The sequence below is a fragment of the Myotis yumanensis genome, unplaced genomic scaffold, assembly GCF_028538775.1.
Source record: "Myotis yumanensis isolate MYYU_CA2020_CCGP unplaced genomic scaffold, mMyoYum1.0.hap1 SCAF_19, whole genome shotgun sequence".
Taxonomy (NCBI): domain Eukaryota; kingdom Metazoa; phylum Chordata; class Mammalia; order Chiroptera; family Vespertilionidae; genus Myotis; species Myotis yumanensis.
In genome coordinates, this window is record NW_027223770.1 from 8680919 (window position 1) to 8700189 (window position 19271).

At 57.3% G+C, this 19271-nt stretch overlaps 1 protein-coding gene across 1 annotated transcript; it reads right to left on the reverse strand.

The window, feature by feature from the left end:
* Positions 1-8681: 8681 nt before the first annotated feature.
* Positions 8682-18426, reverse strand: SDSL (serine dehydratase like). The gene is made up of 8 exons (XM_070399230.1): positions 18354-18426; positions 14514-14707; positions 14352-14391; positions 13513-13652; positions 12050-12138; positions 11229-11456; positions 9958-10082; positions 8682-9037 (listed from the first exon to the last, which is right to left on the reverse strand). Exons 2-8 carry the CDS (start codon positions 14685-14687, stop codon positions 8844-8846), a joined length of 990 nt encoding a protein of 329 aa, XP_070255331.1. The 5' UTR covers positions 14688-14707; positions 18354-18426; the 3' UTR covers positions 8682-8843.
* Positions 18427-19271: the final 845 nt, after the last annotated feature.

Consider the following 19271-nt stretch of genomic DNA (forward strand, 5'->3'; position numbering starts at 1 on the left):
CACATACACACACACACACACACCAGGTATACACACACACACACACCAGGTATACACACACACACACCAAGCACACACACACACACACACTCACACCAGGCACACACACACACACACCAGGCATACACACACACACACACACACACACACACACACCAGGTATACACACACACACACACCAGGTATACACACACACACACACCAGGTATACACACACACACACACCAAGCACACACCAGGCATACACACACACACACACACACCAGGCATACACACACACACACCAGGTATACACACACACACACACCAGGTATACACACACACACAAACCAAGCACACACACACACACACACACCAGGCATACACACACACACACACACACACACACGGTCTGCAGGTGCCCGCTGCATGCCCACAGCGTCAGTCTGAAAGAAATGGGGGGAGGAAGTTTCACTCTCATGTCAGGGTACACTTGAGAGGGGCGTCAGGTCTCAGATGGTGGCCCCAGAAACCAGGTTTCAGAAGGATGCTCACCCCTGGGGTCATGTACGTGGGACTAACTCCCCCTGTGAGCTCATTTCAACTTCCCAGGTGCCTCCTGGGCCCGGGGCTCAGGGAGGAGAAACCCCACCCCACCCCACCGCGCCCTGTGGCGGGGCCCTGCACAGTCACAGTCACGGTCACAGCCAGGCACTGAGTGTCAGGGAGGCAGTTCCCAAGGAAGGCGGAGTGGAGAAGGGGCAGCCTTGGGAGGGACCTTTGTCCCTGGACCCACCACCACTTTCTCAAAGTGTGACCAGAGGATGGATGATGCTTGTGTCGAGTACACACCCCGGCCTCAGGACCGCGCCCGGGGCCGGAATCCCTCTCGGGGCCGTGCCAGGATGCTTCTCATTTGTCAGGCTCCCAGTTAACCCCGATGCCTCCTCCGAACTTGCAGGACCACTGCCCAACAGTCTTGTCCAGAGCCTGGTCCAGTCCTCACAGCGCCCCTTCAGGGTGCGTGTTGTTACTCCCATTTTACAGATGAGGAAACTGAGGCCCGAGAAGTGACGTGAGCTGCCTGCGGTCACAGAGCTGGGGAGGAGGAGAGCCAGGTTTTCAATCAAGAACATCTGCTTCCAGAAGCCACGTTTTCCCTGAACCCACGACCCAGCCTGGCACTGGTAAAGCCTCATTCTGCGTCCAGTAACTACATAGATGAGTGAGTGAATGAATGAATGAATGAAATGAATGCTTCAGTCTGAAAGAAATGAGAGGGGGCGAGAGACTGTTTAGGAAAGGGTCTAAGGAATGTGAAGTCTCCCTGCCAGCACCCTCCCTGGGCTTTGGTCAGCACGCCCTCCTGGGTTAGCACAGCTAGCCAGAGGGCCGAGAGCTAATGGAAACTGCCAAGGTCAGAAGACATGAGGACCTGCGCTTCTCCGCTTGCCCTTGTCTCTTTCTCTCTCCCTCCCCTTCGTCCCTTTCCTCCTCCATTCATGTATCTGTTCATCTCTTTCTATCTCTTCATCACTTGTGTTTATTATAATTTAAAAACGAAAGGTTTCTGAGAGGAGGAAAAATACCTGGGAGCTTGCAGGTAAGGAGGTTAGCCAACCCCTGGCCGCGCCCTCAGCTCTGGGGAAAGGGGACCTCGCCTCCCCGTCCCGGGCCCAGCCCGTAATTGTGGGCAACACCGGACAGTGAAGCCACATGTGTTCCCACCCATTATGCACGCTCTCCCCGGCCCCACTCCTGTCCCCCTGTCCCGAAATAAACACCCCTCAGAGCAGGAGAGCCGACCCTCTGTGCTCAGGACTAATATTTAAAATGCAGAATGGCTGTGGAGGGCTCCTGCTCCCAGCCTCGCCGTGCGGGAAAAAGATATAAACAGAATAAATTACCTCTCCAGCGCGGATTATGAGAGGACCCATCTCCTGACCGGAATTTTAAGTCCTGCCTCCCTCGTAGCGCTGCACGCGGCTGATTTATGGGAGCCCGCGCACTGCTCTGCATATTTCTTCTGTTCAGCCAAGTGGCCCAGTTTACCCTTCCTATGCCATTAGCGTTATTAACACCTGGGCAACCGATCATTGCAAATGGGCCATTTCTGTGATGGACGGGAACCTCTCCCGCCACTTCTCTCGGGCCCAGCCACCTCTGGCCTCCTCTTCCCGCATTTTGTGCCAAGACCTCCCCCCCAACACACACACACCCTCACCCCTGCTGCCCCAGCACCTGCCCATAGGCTCCTGGGAGCTTTGGGAGGACACCCTCACCCCAGCAGTTGCCTGTGGCTTTCTGGCTTGCACACAGAGAATGACAACTTTGCTCCTATTTTTAATTCTTTGGAGAATGTTCCAGATGGAAGGCAATGCCCACATTGGCCAGGGAAAGAAACAGGCTCAGGGAGGGCAGGAGACTGGCCTAAGGGGCCACAGAGGACTTACCTCGGAGTTCGGATCGCAATTCACGTCTTCTAGCCCCTCGATACTCAATGCGTGGTCCGAGGACCAGCAGTAAAAGGAAGCTGGCAGACATGCCGATGCTCAGGCCCTGCCCAGCACTGAACAGCCAGATGCGCTTGGCCCCCAGGGGATGGGATCCATGGTTGGTTTGGGAGCACTGGTTTAAGAACACACCCAGCCAGAACCGGTTTGGCTCAGTGGATAGAGCGTCGGCCTGCGGACTCAAGGGTCCCGGGTTCGATTCCGGTCAAGGGCATGTACCTGGGTTGCGGGCACATCCCCAGTGGGGGACGTGCAGGAAGCAGCTGATCGATGTTTCTCTCTCATCGATGTTTCTGGCTCTCTATCCCTCTCCCTTCCTCTCTGTAAAAAAATCAATAAAATATATTTAAAAAAAAAAAAAAAAAGAACACACCCAGCCCCAGCTGGTTTGGCTCAGTGGCTAGAGCTTCAGCCTGCAGACTGAAGGGTTCCGGGTTTGATTCCAGTCAAGGGCACATGCCTGGGTTGCAGGCTCAGTCCCCAGTAGGGGGCGTGCAGGAGGCAGCCGATCAATGATCTTCTGTCATCATTGATGTTTCTATCTCTCTCTCTCCGTCTCCCTTCCTCTCTGAAATCAATAAAAGTATATTATAAAAAATAAAAAATAAAAGCACACCCAGATCTCAACCATCCCTTTTTTCACAGAAGGAAAACCTTATGGTGCAAATTCTCTTTGCTCGGCAGCCGCAGGCACCCAAGTCCACGGTCAAACTACATGAAGATGAAGCAGGCGGCCAAGCTGGTGACTCCTGTCCAGGCACCTGCCACACTCTGTCCACTTCTGACCCCATCATAACATCTCAACCCACGTGGCAGCTTTGTCCCCACCCCCAGACTGTGAGCAACTGGAGACGTGCAACCTCTCTGAGCCTCAGCCTTGCCATCTGCAAAAAGGGCACAGTGATATCTAAGGGCAGGAGTCATTGTAAGGGTTAAATGAGGCCGCATGTGTCATGCTCTAAGCATTGTGCCTGGCATGGAGCAGGTGTTGAGGGATGAAATATAATATCACAGCAACGAGAGCTATATGATTGGCCATTTGTTGGATGCCGTCATTATCGTTATCATTATCCTATTTTCTTCTTTGCATCATGTTTTAAACAGGGACTAGCATCACAGCCTACTTACTACTTTCCAGAACATGCATTTAAAATCGCCATGTTGGCTAACGGAAAATCCTATGGCCTGTGAAGTTAAGAATGGGTCTGGCACAGAGTAGGAGGTCAGGCCTACACCTACATAATGAAAGCATAGTATGCAAATTGTCCCCTTGACCGGGAGTTCGACCAGGGGGCAGGGCTGGCGGGGGGAAGGGAGGGAGTACCCGGCCAGCAGCTGGCAGCTCCTAGGGACCCTGCCAGTGCATGAATTCTGTGCACTGGGCCTCTAGTGAAGAATAACTTGCTGATCTGTTTAACAAGAAATGCACCGTCCGTGAAGGGGTGAATACACAAATGCGGTGCGTCTGTGCCATGGGCTACAACTCAGCCCTGAACAGGAACGGAGGACTGACACGTGCTAAGATGTGGGTGAACATCAGGCTGCTGAGTGAAAGCAGCCAGTCACGAGGAAACCTCGTCTGTCTGATTCCACGTGTATGAAATGTCCAGAGTGGGTAACTCCATCGAGACAGAAAGCAGATTGGTGATTGCGGGGGCCAGGAGCCGGGGGTCGGGGGGGAGGAACAGTGGACAGTCACCGTGTAAAGGGGACGGGGTCCCCTTCTGGGGTGACCGGAATGTTTGGAACTGGATGGAGGAGGTAGTTGCATGAATTCTCAATGCACTCAATGCCTCTGAATGATTCACTTTAAAATGATTAATTTTGTTATGTTTCACCTCACTAAAACATATGGATTAAAACTGGAAATGCAATGTTATTAGAATCAGGGGCCTCCAAAAACAGATCCTGATGCCTAGGGGAAGCCCGTACTAAGGCCGCTGCAGGTGCTCCAGCCCAGGCCCCCCTACCCCCCATCCCCCGCCCGCAGGTGCTGCTGGGGGAGCTGGCCTCGCACGCTTCTGTGGGCCCCTCAAATCCGAGGCCGCATCACTGTGTGTGACCGAGGCAGAGCGCCCCGGGCGTGGACGGGACCCCGAGCCGCTGGTGAGCTCACAGGTGCCCATGCCTCCTCTGAGGAAGCCGCTCTGTTTAGTTCCCTGCTGGCTCTTTGCGGGGGAGGAGAGCGAGGCGCTCGAAGGTAACGCACCTGCTCGGTGTCCCAGCTGCAAAGAAGCGAGGTGGGGAGGTGGGTGTGAACTCGGGTATTTAAACAGCCGGCCGGCTGGCCGGCTGGGCAGGCCATTTCCTGCCCACGTAGCTCAGGAGGAAGGGCGCAGGCCGCAGAGCTGCGGGCGGCCTCAGTTTCCCTGTCTGTAACCTGGGGCGGGTGGCAGCCGCCGCTCCCTGGAGTCCCCGGGTCCAGGAAATTCAATCTCCCGTGCACTCGGCACGCCACAGCTTCTACCTTGAAAGGAAGAAAAAAAGGCCCTTTCCCACCTCTTCTCTCTCTGCTGGTTCTCCCCTAAACGGAGAAACTTGAATGTTTGTTCTTCAAAAGTTTATTTCATTCTTTAGGGTTCTTGGGCGGGGGGAGGGGGGGGTTGTTTTGGTTTTTTGGAAGAGGGCGGATAGGTGAAGGTAATCTGTTTTCGGACTTAAGATAAAAAAATCGCAGCGAAGGGCCGGCCTGACTCCATAATTAATGGGGCGGCTTGTGATAGGGTCCCTCTGCCGGTGGCGCTCTGGGACCCGCCTTTTTACATAAGATATGGCCGTGCCGGAGCGCAGCCGTGATTTATGGGGTTCCCTGCTCCAGAAAACCTCTCCCGGGTCGCCCAGCCCTGGAATTTATAAGGGAGTTTGGAAGCGAGGCGGGAAACCTGCCCGTGACATTTTTGGTGGAGTTTACACAGCACCAACACTGGGGAAGGGAGAGGCCGAGGGGACTGGGAGGGAGGGGGTGCGGGGGGGGGGCATTTGGGTCGGCTTTCCCGCTAGCAGAGCCTGACACGGGGATTCTTGGCTGGTGATTTCTTCATGGAGGGCGCAGGGCAGAGGGGGAGGGGAGGGGAACACAGGGGGCGGGGGTGGGGCTGGGGGTGGCCTCCCAGGCATCTCTGGGCCCAGTGGCTTCCATGGGCTGCACCCAGCTCTAGGTGAGGGGCCCCAGCCTAGGTGAGGGGACTGCAGGGCGAAGGTTTGGGGGCACAGGTGATAAGAATCCAGGCTGGGGTCAGGGCAGAGGGAGGGGGGTGCCTGATGCTCCCTCCCCCAGGGCTCCACTCGGTCTCAGAATAAACAGCCCAGCCCTGGCCACACCTGAGCCCGGGCCCTTCCCCTTCGCACATGCTGTTCCCGCTGCTCTTCCCGCCGCCCGAGTGGCAGCTCCTTCACTCCCTCAGACCTCGGCTTCTCGGGCCATCCTTCTCCAGGGCCCATCGACTAAGAGGCCTCAGAGGCAGCGCAATCAGGGCCACGGAACACACCAGCCCTAACGAGACGCTGTTGAGACCACCTGGGAGGAGTGGACGCGGAGCGGGCAGTAGATTCCTATGAAGGAGCCTCGGGGTCGTTGTGGTGCCGTGGGAATGGCGTTGTGCGTACAGTAAACGTGTCTCCTCGCCTGTTAGGGATCCACCCTGACATACTTGACGGGTAAAACAATTCGGCGCCTGGATTGCTTTCACAGACCCCCAAGAGGACACGGGTGCGCACACCGCCTCGCACAGCCGAGCTGGGATGGGACACTGGCCTGGGCGAGCCGTCCTGTCCCCACCGTGAGGGCCCCGGGGGCTCACACCGCCTCGCCGGGGCAGCTCTGGGCAAGAACCCCTCCTTTGCCAGCCAAGGGCTGCCTCCAAGCCTCTGCGTCCCCCCGGCCTCGGGCTGGAGGGGGGACCGGGTGGAGGTGCGGCCTGGAGGCAGGTGTTAGAGAGCCTGGCGAGGGGACCCAGGAACCGCCAGCCACTAGGACGCACAGGAAACAAAGGAGGTCTGGGCCAGGGACGGGCCCCGGCTGGGGAGGAGAAGCGGGTGGATCTCGGGCAGGTACCCACACCTGTGGCCCAGTGTCCAGGGCTCCCCACACAGCCCTGGACCAACACCTAGAAGTCCTGCTCCCGGGGCCCAGCTGGCAGGCTCCCCGTCTTCCCACTGAGGGTGCGAGGGGGCAGAGACGGGGGGTAGGTCTCTGCGGTTCGCATCTCGCCCCATCCATCACAGCCTCGCGGCCGCGGCTCCATTGTCTGCTGCGTCCTTCCCTCTCCCTGTGCTGCCCCTGCCCTTGGCGTTCCTCGGGTGTCAACCAGGAAGGGCTACCCTAAGGTGACTGATGTGCGTTATCTGGACAGAGTCAACAGGCCCCTCGGCTTCTTATCTCCGGCTTGCCGAGACCAGGAGAGGGGCAACCAGCAGCTGCGGCGCCTCCCAGGAGGGCAGCCCAGGGCGGAGGCTGCCTGGGAGACAGAGCACCTGCCTCTCACCTGGAGGAGCAGGGGGTGGGGGAGACCATCGCTGGCCAAAGCAACCCAGGAAGGCTTCAGGGAGGAGGCTGCCCTGCACTGGGCTTTGAAGCAGGTGTAGGATTTAGAAGCGGACGGTGCGTGTCAGGCAGGGGACAGAGCTTAAGCAAAGGACAGGAGGGGTGAGAGCAGTAAGGGTTCGAGGCAGGAGCCTCGGGTGCGTACATATCAGGGTTGCAGTCCAGCTGTGTGACTTGGAGTAACGGCTCTGTGCCTCCGTTGCCTCATTTGCAAACATGAAGATAATAGTACCTACCATTTGGGTGATTGTGAGATTAAATAAAATGACTGCTAAGGCCCAAAGCACACGGTAGGTGCTCAATATATAAAGGAATGTTAGTTCCTCTGCACCCTTCCTTGTCGGGGAAAACGCTCAGGGGACAGTAAGAACTAACAGTTATTGAAAGCCTACCTATGCCGGGTCCACAGGAATAATCCGCAAACCACCCGTTTTACAGGTTAGAACCCTGAGGCCCTGAATGGAGCTTGGAGCTTTGTTTGCTCAAGGTCGCGGGGCTGGTGAAGAGGAACCAAGCTCCGGCTCAGGGCCGGCTGGGTCCGCCTCTGGGGCTCTCGGGGTCCCTCCTCTTGTGGGGGACGCACACAGCATCACCCCAAGGGAGCAGGGCTGGTCCTGCTGGCTTCTGAGGGGCAGGTCTGGCCCAGTGTCTCGGGTCAGAGAGGGAAGCAGACCCAGCAGCAGGAGGTGGGGGAGTCCTCCACCGGAGGACAGGGCGAGGCGCCCGGGGAGGGCACGGCTTGGGCCACGGAAAGGAGGTGGGAAATGGCGGCTGGGCTTTTGCCCAGGTCACACAGCCATTATGAAGCAGGGGTGCCTCCGTGTGACCAGGAGGTGGGTGCTGCCGGGGGCTGTGGCGCCAGCTGGCCCCACTCCCTGAGCCTTGTTTCCTGAGGGGCTGGAAAGGTTGGGTAGAGCTCCCCATGAAGGACCTCGGGGCCCGCCATCTCTGGGGCTCAGCACCTCCAGTGGAGGGAGGGCCCCATGAGGGGGAGTCAGGGAGTCAGAGGGGCAGGATTCCCATTGGAGGCGCGTTGCTGCCCCCTGGTGGCGCCAAGAGACTAACTTCCCCTCCCGTTTCCTAGGAGATCCTCTGGCCAGCCAGTCCCCACCCTCCCTGTGTCCAGACCCACCTGGAGGTCCCACCGCCACCACCCCCACATGAAGAAGGCCGAGGTCCAAGACAGGCAGAGTCCTACTGAAGATCACAGGCTTTGAACCTGACCGGGCCACATTCCCGTTGTGCGACCTTGGGTGGGTTAGGTCACCGTCCCCTGCCTCGGTTTCCCCATCTGTAGAACAGGGTGGTAATAATGGTTTTATTTCATGGTGCCCTTTAGTGTCAGAGAAGATGAGTAGTAAGTTCTTAGACGGGTTTCGGGCCCACAGCCGGCACCTGGTAAAGGATGGAGTTGTCCTCGCCTGTCCAGGGCCGAGAAGGGACAGGGCATCCCCGCCTCATCCTGTCCCCCAGCTGAGGCGAGCCCTGCTAGGAGCTCAGCGCAGCCGGCTGCCCTGGGAGGCCTGAGCGTGGAACCCCTGGCTTTGCTTCTCAGGCTGTGGCGTGGAGGGAGCTGCTTCATCAGAGTCGGGCTTGAGGAATGAGCTCATGGAGGTGGAAAGACTGGACCCGCCTGAGTTACAGACTCAACTCAGAAAGAGTTTATTGGTCAGGGCTGGGGGGGAGCTGAAGGGAGCAGTCCAGGAGGGCTTCCTGCAGGAGGCGGCCAGCCCAGAAGCACAGGGTAGCTTCCACTGACATCTGTGAGCACAGAGGCCCCTCGGCAGCTCCAGGAGCACCCAGGAGCCTCAGCTCTGGCCTAGCTGGGCCTTCAGTTCCTGCAGCTCTCGGCTGTCAATGTTGTTGCCTCCACACACGATGACCACCACGGAGGCCAGCGTGGGGCTCAGGCGGCCCTGCGCCTGGAGCCTCCCCAGGAGGCCCGAGTAGATGGCGGCTAAGGCTGCCCCGCAGGCAGGCTCCACCAACATGCGCTCGTCATCTGCCCAGAGCGGGGGAAGCGGGTGGAGAGGAGAGAGAGGGGAGCCCCGTCAGTGCTCACAGGCTCTGGGTGTTGCAAACCCATGCAGCCAGCCAGCCACCTCACTGACTCCCTCTCCATCCATCTGTCTCTCCACCCATCCACCTTTCCTGTATCTATCCATCCATCTCTTCCTCTATCCATCACTAGACTGTCTGTCTGTCCATCTATTAGTGTGGCCATCAATCAGCTTATCCATTGATCCATCCATCCATCCATCCATCCACTATCTATCTTTTGACTATCTGTCCATCCATCCATCAATGTGTCTATTAATCAATGTCCATCCATCTATTCGTTTCTAAGTCATTCATCAATTCGTTGCCCCATCAATCGCTTTGCCCATCCGTCTGTCCATTACCCACCTTGTCACTCACACATCCTCCATTCATTCAACACGTCTTTATGGCGCGCCCACTCCCTGCCCAGCCCTGCACTAGGAAGACCCTGGGGACACAACAGTGAACAGACACACCAGCCCCTGCCCTCAACGCGTTCACAACCTAATGATGTAGCCGGATTGGAACCGGGCAGTTAGGAGATTAGTGGGATTGGTGCGTAGGAAGTGTCCGACCCAGGCGGGATGGGGGTGAGAGATCAAAGGAGGCTTCCTGGAGGCGGTGTCATGATGGCTGAGTAGTCACATGGAATTGACAGAGAGCAGGGCTGGGGATGGGCAGCTCCAAGTAGAAGAGTGTGTACGAAAGTCTGGAGGCTATAGCGACAGCACAGCACACCCTTCTTTAGCCCCTTCCCCTTCCACCCACTCATGGCACGGTCACTGCCCACCCAGCCGGCGACAGGCACTGGGCACACGCTCTCACTCGGGGACCTGGACCTCGTAGGTGTCTGAGCCCAGGTCGGGGACCGCGCTCACTCACCGAGGAACCGCTGCACGGCAGTCACAGCCTCGCTGTCCTCCACCACCTCAGAGAGGATGTGCAGCTCCTGCGTGCACGCCAGGGCCCGTGCCGCCACCGTCTTGGCGCCCAGGCACTTGGCCACGCTGTAGGAGGGGGCAGGTGGGGCCGGGGGTGCAGGATGCAGGGAGGAGCTGGTGAGCCACACACAGACCCAGCTCTCCCTGCCCCGGCCCCAGCGCGGCCCTGCCCACACCCTGACTTTGGACTTGCAGCTCCCAGGGCTGTGAAGGAACACATCTCTCTCGTTTCCAGCCCCCTGATTTGGGGTGACGTCTGTGGAAGCCCTGGGTGACCCATAGAGCGTCCATGATGTTGGATGAAGAGTATGAGGCAGGGGCTGGAGGCTGGACCGCTCTCTGTTCATTAATTAGTTTATTAGTTTATGAGCTGGCTTGGCTCAGTGGATAGAGCGTGGGCCCACGGACTGAAGGGTCCCGGGTTCAAGTCCAGTCAAGGGCAAATACCTTGGTTGCAGGTCAATCCCCTGCCCTGGCCAGGGCACGTGCGGGAGGCAACCAATTGATGTGTCTCTCACATCAATGTTTCTCTCTCTCTCTCTCCCCCCTCTCTTCCACTTTCTCTAAAAATCAATGGAAAAAATATCGAGTGAGGATTAACCAAAAAAAAAAAATGCAATGGGGGAAAAATTCTCTAATGATGTTGCCCAAAAAACCCACAAAACTATGTTCATGTTATACAACATGAACAGAAAAATAGCGGTTACAAAACTGTCCGAAGACTATCATCTCAGCTTTTAAAAATACATGATTGATTCCTTTTACAAACGTTTGTTGGTCACTGACTATGTGCCCAGCACATGTCACTTGTGTGCAGTGGTACACGGACGGGGGCCGGGCGGGGGAGGGGGGCAGGCAGAGATGGGGAAGATGCACCCCACGTGAGCAGCGCGCACCGCGGATGTGAGTGAGGGCCGCGTTCGGTTTTCTGTTGTTGGCGCTTGCCAGCACTTCCAACGGCAACGCACCTCCACTGCTTCGGTGATGACACCGACCAGTGGAAGCTGTTTTACTCGCTGATGAGGCGGACATGAAACAGATCCTCCTCCTGCAGCACTGCCTTCAACTGAGACCCGCAGGCTGTGGTCGGGGTCCCGGGTGACGGAGACCCTCCTGCGTGCACCCCGCCTCCACCACTTGGGGCCAGGAGCCCCGGAAGCTGCATCCTCACCCTCCAGCCCCACAAACGCCCAGCCCGCACGTAGCGCCTACCTGGTGATGTTGGGCAGCGTGACCAGCCTGCCTGCCTCCATGGCCGCGTTGAAACAGTGGGCCCCTCGGGTCTCCATGGCGACGATGGGCACGTGCTGCCAGCCCACCTCGGCCAGGCCGGCCGACACCCCGGCCAGGAGCCCCCCGCCCCCCACCGCCAGCACCAGGGCCCCCGGGGGGCTCCCCAGGGCTGCCTTCAGCTCCCGCACCAGGCTGACGTGGCCCTCCCTGGAGGAGAGGAAGAGAGGGGGAGGGAGGAGCCGGCCGAGGGAGACCCACCCTCAGCCCTCCCCTCCCACCCTCAGCCCTCCCCTCTCACCCTCAGCCCTCCCCTCCCACCCTCAGCCCTCCCCTCCCACCCTCAGCCAGGCAGAGGAGACCCAGCTCCCACCACTGAACGCGTTCGTTCATTCATGCTCCCCGCCCTGCCCCCCAGGACCTGGTGTCTCTGACGCCCGCTAGCTGTGTGATCTCGGGCAAGTTCCTTGACCCCTTGGTGCCTCAGTTTCCTCACCTGTAAAACGGGCACACAGTACCTCCCTCTAGGGCTTCAGGGAGGATTCACTGGACTAAATGTACCCCCAAAGTACACACTCATTAGTAGTATTTCCAGTTTACACGTGGGGAAACCGAGGCACGAGGTGTGCGATGCTCTACAGACTCACACATCTCACAAGGACCTGACCCCCGTGCGCCTGGACTCCATGCCTCTTCTACTCTCTGGGCCTCGGTTTCCCCTTCTGTCCAATGGGAGGACCCCGATTCAATGAGGGCTTCTCAACTCTGAGCTCCCTGCGGGGGTGTGGGGGCACTAGCCTTACCATATCAGGGGGTGGTCGAACGGGGGCACGTTCACCCAGCCATCCCTCCTGGCCAGCTCCTGTGCCTTCAGGTTGGCCTCGTCCCAGACCTAGAGAGCAAGTGCGGTCAGAGGACCTGGGGGGCAGGCAGCCTCGGGGTTGTCTCGGGGTCCGCTCCTGGGAACCCGAACTAACAGAGCATTTCAGAGGGAGCCCCCAGCCATCTCCTCTCCTGAGGGGACGAGGGGACGAGGGGGCAGAAACAGCTCTGCCCACCCTCTGGCACCCACAGTGCCCGCTGGGCCTGGGCCTGGGCCAGGAGCAGGTGGAGCAGACAAATAGTCCCGCCCAAGGGGAACCCCTCGTCCAGCAGAAGATCTGGGCCTCCTTCTCTTGAAATATTGAAGCAAAATGCGCCTTGAAGCTGAGCAGCCCTGAACGTCTCTCGCTGGACGCCCCCCGCAGCCTCCTGTCCCTGCCCCGAGCAGCCGGGGGCACATCCAACCATGGCCCCCCTCCCTCATCGTCCCCCCACGGCTCCCCATGGCCCCCCTCCCTCATCGTCCCCCACGGCTCCCCATGGCCCCCCTCCCTCATCGTCCCCCACGGCTCCCCATGGCCCCCTCCCTCATCGTCCCCCCACGGCTCCCCATGGCCCCCCTCCCTCATCGTCCCCCCACGGCTCCCCATGGCCCCCCTCCCTCATCGTCCCCCCACGGCTCCCCATGGCCCCCTCCCCCATCGTCCCCCCACGGCTCCCCATGGCCCCCCTCGCTCATCCCCCCACGGCTCCCCATGGCCCCCCCTCGCTCATCGTCCCCCCACGGCCCCCCATGGCCCTGGGCTAGGACGCCTGTCAGCCGCGCTGTGTTTTTGGTGACCAGGCGACCCAGGCACCCTCAGCCGCGGCCCCCTTCACACTGGGTGGTCTGGGAATGGAGAGTGATGCCATCGTCTTCTTGTACCTTGTGTCTCATCAAATGGCAAACGCCTGTAAACGGCTAACACCAGGCCCAGCCGGCGTTGAGCGTGGGCCTATGAACCAGGAGGTCAGGGTTCGATTCCCGGTCAGGGCACAGGCCTGGGTTGCAGACTCGATCCCCAGAGTGGGGTGTGCAGGAGGCAGCCGATCCGTGGTTCTCTCTCATCATGGATGTTCCTCTCTCTCTCCCTCCCCCTCCCTCTCTGAAATCAATAACAAAGTATCTATATATTTTAAAGTGGTCCGTGAGGCTGGGGTGACAGGCGCGCTCCTGCCCATCCCCAGCTCCTGCCTCCCCCCCCACCTCCCGCCCCCCCTAGGGTTCCTGCAGGGGAGTCTTCTCAGGCAGGCACAGGCAAGGCCCGGGGTCCCAGCCCTCCACACACCACACCTCACTCCCACCCGTCAGCTCCGCCAACCCAAGGGCAGACCGGGTCCCAGGCAGAGTTCAGCGAGAGGAAAAGGGGGGAGGGGGGTGGCTTCCCCTTCCTGGGGTCCTTACCTTTCCAACCAGCTGCACCTCGGCCCCCTCCCCCTGCAGCCTCCTCACCACGGGCTGGGAGGCGCCCTCGGGGAGCACGATGGTGGCGGGAATGCCCAGCTTCCGAGCGCAGTAGGCAGCCGCGATGCCCGCGTTGCCCCCTGTGGAGGCAGCAGAAGGCGGAGCAGTGGGCAGCGTTGCCTTAGCCTGTTGACAGACCTTTGCCCCTCCTCCTCCTCCATTTCCCGTACGAGTCACCCCTCCCCCACACCTAGACGCCCCACGAGTGAGCCCTCTCCCTGGCCTCGGAGGTGGACACGCGATCTAGATGGAACCCATCAGAGAGCGCAGTCGCCTGACCCATGACGGGTTCAGGGATGAGCACATGACCCAAGCTGGGCCAGAAGACCGAGTCATGGGTTGAGGGGAGTCAGGGGAAGGGGTGCTCCCTTTCCACTGGGGTTCGTAGGATGGCAAGAAGCAAGCCTCCCCCTCCTGACGGCCATCGTGCTGCCACGAGGCCTGAATGAGAAGGAAGCTAGTAGAGAGGCAAGAAAAGAGAGGAGTAGGGAGGGCTGCGGATGAGAGCTCCTGGATCCAGCTGTGCCTGAAAGCCGTTTCTCCTGACAATTTTCAGTTCTTGGAGCCCGGAGCTTACCCCTGTATGAACTGGGTTTCGGTCACTTCTACTAATGATGGGAACAGGGCTGGGAGAGGACATACAAATGGCCATCGGACCATGACCTTGAGAGGCTGGACCCTTAAGAGGAGGCCGAGCCCTGACGTCTGTTGCTGCTCCAGCCAGCTCCTCCCCCACACCCAGCCCTGGGGACCCTCAGAGCAGAAAGGTGTGGGGTCACCTGAGGAGCACACCAGGTGTCTGCACCCCTTCTTGGCCGCCTGGGAAGAGAAGGAATGGGGTTGAGGGCAGAGGTCACGGAGCCCCCTCCCATTCCCACACCCCCACCCTCCCCTCCCTCTGGTACAACCTCACTTCTGCCCTCCTGCCCGCACACCCTCACCTCCTGGCAGAAATGCCCGATGCCCCGGATCTTGAAGGAGCCGGCCGGCTGCACGTTCTCACACTTGAGGAAGACGGCGGTGCCCGCCACCTGGGACAGCGCCCAGCTCTCCAGCAGAGGCGTGACCACGTGGAAGGGCCCGCCCTTAGCGCACTCCGCCGGAGGGCTCTCCATTCCACAACCGCCTGGTGGGCCTGGGGAGGACACGGGGCCTCAGCCCAGGCAGCTCCAGTCAGGGCTCCGCCTCACCAGGCCGGGAGAGGAGGGGAGATGGGAGAGTGGAGACGCCCCCGGCTGGTTCTCTTAGCCCCGTCTGGCTGCCAACCTGTGAGACTTCAGGCCAGAACCTGCTCCTCTCTGGGCCTCAGTTTCCCCATTTGGGCAAAAACCTTTGGACTAGGGGCCTTTCATTCTATAATCGAGGCTGCCCACAGTGCTGGGGACGTAAGACCTGGCCAATAAGAAGTGAAGTGATGAGTGAATGAAAATGGGAGAATTCATTCATTCATTCATTCATTCAAAAAAACATTTATTGAGCACCCACTATGTGCCAGGTGGGTCCATGTTTGGGGACCTGGGCCCAGACAAGTCAGAGGGAGCCCTGCTTTGCCAGAGCTCACATTCTAGGAGGGGAAACAGTTACAGAATTTCTAACAGCCTCACCCGGCGTCAACTCCCGGCCGCCTTGTTTCAGCCACACCTGCACCACTCCCCTCCTTCTCTCCTCCGTCATTATTGTCGTTACGTTCTTTCTCTGGATTATTTCATCTACAGACATTTCAACATGTACCTCCAAAAGTGAAGGACTCCTTTTATTCTGGCAAGATTTATTTTATTTTAAAATCTTTGTTGAGATATCATTGCCCTGGCCAGGTAGCTCAGTTGGTTAGAGTGTCATCCCCATATGCCAAGGTTATGGGTTCGATCCCCTGTCAGGGCACATCCAAGAGTCAACCAATGAATGCATAAATAAGTGGAACAATAAGTTGATGTTACTCTCTCTCTTTCTCTCTCTCTCTCTCTCTCTCTCTCTCTCTCAACTCAGTTTAAATTTTTTAATTTAAAAAAATAAAAAAAGAGATATAATTGAATGTAACATATTAGTTTCAGGCATACAACATAATGATTCGATATTTGTATATATGGCAAAATAATCACCACAATTTGTCTAGTTAACATCTGGCACCTAACATAGTTAGTTATAGATTGTATTTGTGTGATGAGAACTTTTAAAATCTACTCTCTTGACAGCATTCAAATATGCAGTACGGTATTGTTAACTGTAGTCAATGCCGTACGTTACACCTGAGGACTTATTTATCGTATATCTTTGGCCACACAGAACTCTTTTTTTAAAAAAACAAAGGCACGTAATTTTTCACAACAGTGTATATTTTTCCAAACTCATTGAATTTTAACTGAAAGTGGGCTCACTTTATTTTATGTAAATTATACCTCAATAATGCTAACTTTTAAAAATCACACTTAAAATAATTTCTTAATATCAAATATATGTTAAATGTTCACATTTCTAGTTATCTCGTTAAATGTGCTACCTGGTCATTTTGCAGTTGGTTGGTAGTGGTTTGGGTTTTTGTTGTTGTTTTAATATATTTTTATTGATTTTTATAGAGAGGAAAGGAGAGAGATAGTTAGAAACATCCATCAGCTGCCTCCTGCACGCCTTCTACTGGGGATCGAGCCTGCAGCCAAGGTACATGCCCTTGACCAGAATCAAACCCCAGACCCTTCAATCTGCAGGCTGCTGCTCTATCCACTGAGCCAAACCGGTTAGGTCTGGTTTGGGGTGTTTAACAGCTTGAATCAGATGCGTCATAGGACCTGAGCATTTTGGCTGGCTGTGAGGTCTTTTAATTCATTTTTTACCTGAAAATTCTCAAAGGGGGAATTCTGAGACAAATGACAATAAGAAGGCTGAGGGAAGGCATTCCTGCAGCAGGAACAGCAGATAGAACCACCAAATCTAGAAATGAGCTTGAGGAGATTGGGCGGGAGCAGGAGCAGGCGGTGGGCAGGGCCATGGGGAGGGCGTTCTAGCCCAAAGGGGGGGATTGGGACGTTATTCTAATTCTACTTGCAGCAGGAAGCAATGAATGAACCCGTGGGTCAGGGAGAGACTGAAGAGAGGGAGGAAATGAAAGGAAGAAAAAAATAGAATTTTTATAGGAGCAAATTCACTGCTGTGCCCTGCAATTCCACTACTTGCCACTAGGAGGAGCACTGCAACCTCCCCACCCACCACAAGCCCAAGCTTCTTGCTCACCCTTATTTAGTCAGGGAGGGGCCTGGGGGAAGAGTTCCGGGTCTACCGGCCCTGGAGCGGACCCTCTGGCCTTTGTTGGGATGGCACTGGGGTTCCCCAGGCCAGGCGCAGCCTGAGCCTCCTCCAGCCGGGGCATTTCGCGAGCTGAGCATGGCAGTGGCGAAGAGCAGCAAACCTTGACCTAGGCCTCACCTCAGCCCCAGAGCCCAAGAATGTGGACTTTAGGGCCAATCAGAGACCAAAGTTCGAGACCAGCTATGACTTTCCGACTGTGCAACCCAGAGCAGTGTCTCAACCTCTCTGTGCCTGTTTCCCTTTCTGTGAGCTATGAATAACAGGCTCACCAGCTATGGTGCCTATTGCTGTAATAACAGCTACCCTTTGCTGAGTCCCTGTGATGCGTCAGACATCGCTGAGTCCTCCAGAGGCGTTACCTCACTGGGGCCCCTGACGATACTGGCGGCTCCCCCTTACTCTACCTGTTTACAGGGCATCACAAGGTGGGTCTTAGAAACTGGAATAACATGGGAAACAAGGCAGATGTCTACTCTTGCAGCTGCCTTATAGTCTGATGGAGAGACCAGCATTCAACAAATAACTGTATAGACAAACAAACTAAGTAAGCAGAAACAGCGAAAACCGCTATGAGAGGAACGTGCATGTAGGGAGCCTTGAAGAGAAGAGCAAGGGGACCTACTTTGGGTCGGGAGGTCAGGAATGACCTCTGGGAGGCGGTGACCATTAAAACTGAGGCTGAGCCCTGGCTGGTGTGGCTCAGTTGTTTGGAGCATCTGCCCATCTACCGAAAGGCTGCAGGTTCGACTCCGGGTCAGGCATGTGCCCCCGTTTCAGGCTCAATCCCTGGTGGGGGCATGCAGGAGGCAGCTGATCGATGTTTCTCTCGCATCAATGTTTTTTTCTCTCTCTCCCTCCTCCATGTTTTTCTCTCTCTCCCTAAAAACCAATGGAAAATCTTTTTAAAAGAGAAACTGAGGCCCAGAGAGGTTGAGTAATTTGCCTAAGGTCACACAGCTAGAAATGGCCCAGCCAGGATTCAAACTCGGGCAGTGTGCTTTGGCATCTGGGCTCATAACCACAGGCAGCGTGAAGCCCAGGGCTTGGGTTCAGGTCCCGGCAAGCATGGCCGTGGCCAGGCCATCTTTCTTCCTGAGCCCCACCTGGTGCATCCATGAGTTGGGTAAAGACCAACCACCTTTTCCACCTCCCTGTCCCTCTGGCTTTTCCCCAGAGGCCACTGGTGACACTCCACAGCCAAGTCCCTGGCGCCAGGGCTGGGAGGCCTGGACCGGCCGGCCGGCAGCGTGTTCACCCCTGCCCCTCTGGCAAGCAAAGCCCCTCTCCTGCAAGGCAGGCTGGGCCCCAGGCACCGAGTGGAATCGATATTCCTGGGAGGGCTTAGGCCACTGTCACCCTCCCTCCCTTTCCACCCACTCAGCGGGGACTTTGCCCCCGAACCTTTCAGACTCCCCTACATGCATCTCCTCATGTGCACGCAGAGCCCCAGGGGCCCCCGTTTGGGCCCCAGGCCGCCTTACCTTTCTGCTCAAGAGTCCCGGAACCAACTTGGCTGCAGCCTGCTGCCCACAGCCTAACTGGAACCAGCTCTGCCCGGCTTCTGCCAGCCTTGCCAGCCTCCGGTGGCCTTGACCCCTCCTCCCGTGTTAAAGGGACAGCTCCCCGCTGCTCCCCGCGGGAGAGCGAAAGAGGATGAGCTCCACCTCACCGCCTTCCGTGTGCCATCCGCGGCGCAGGCATTCCCTGGTCCCATTGGACAGATTGAGAAACTGAGGCTCCGAGAGGGAACTCCACTTGGCTGAGGCCACCCAGCCAGTGAGAAACACCCTTTGTCTCTCACCCTGGCCCGCCTCTCCCACCACACAGACATCTTTGTGTAAATGCTGGTCCCAAGAAAAGAAAGAAACAGTTGTCACGTGAGAAAGGCATCTATTCCGGCAGCACTGCCTCATCTCTGACACCTCACGCCCCACACGGGAGCCGAACGATTATTTATTTTTCAAATGAATGACTCTGGCAATTGGTTCATTCCTTCAAAAAATATTTACTAGACACCTACCATGTGTCACATCCCAGGACCTTTAGCCTCAAACAAAATAGCATGTTCCCTGCCCTCCTGGAGCCTCAAGGGGTCACTGAAGAGTAGTTACAATCAGTGCCATCAGGCACAGGGCTGCCGGTGCCCGCAGCAAGTACGTCACTTGGCCTGGAGGACTGGAAGGCTTCCCGGAGGAGGAGGAGGAGAAGGAGGAGGAGGAGGAGGAGGAGGAGGAGGAGGGGAGGGGAGAGGAGGAGGAGGAGGAGAGGAGGCTGAGCTCAGCCAGGAATCAGGAACATGGAGTGCAAAGGTCTGGAATGGAAAAACATGGTGGGACTGGAACCAAGAAGGCAGGGGCGAGGCAGCAGGAGGGTTTGGGGCTGGAGAGGTGGGCAGGGAT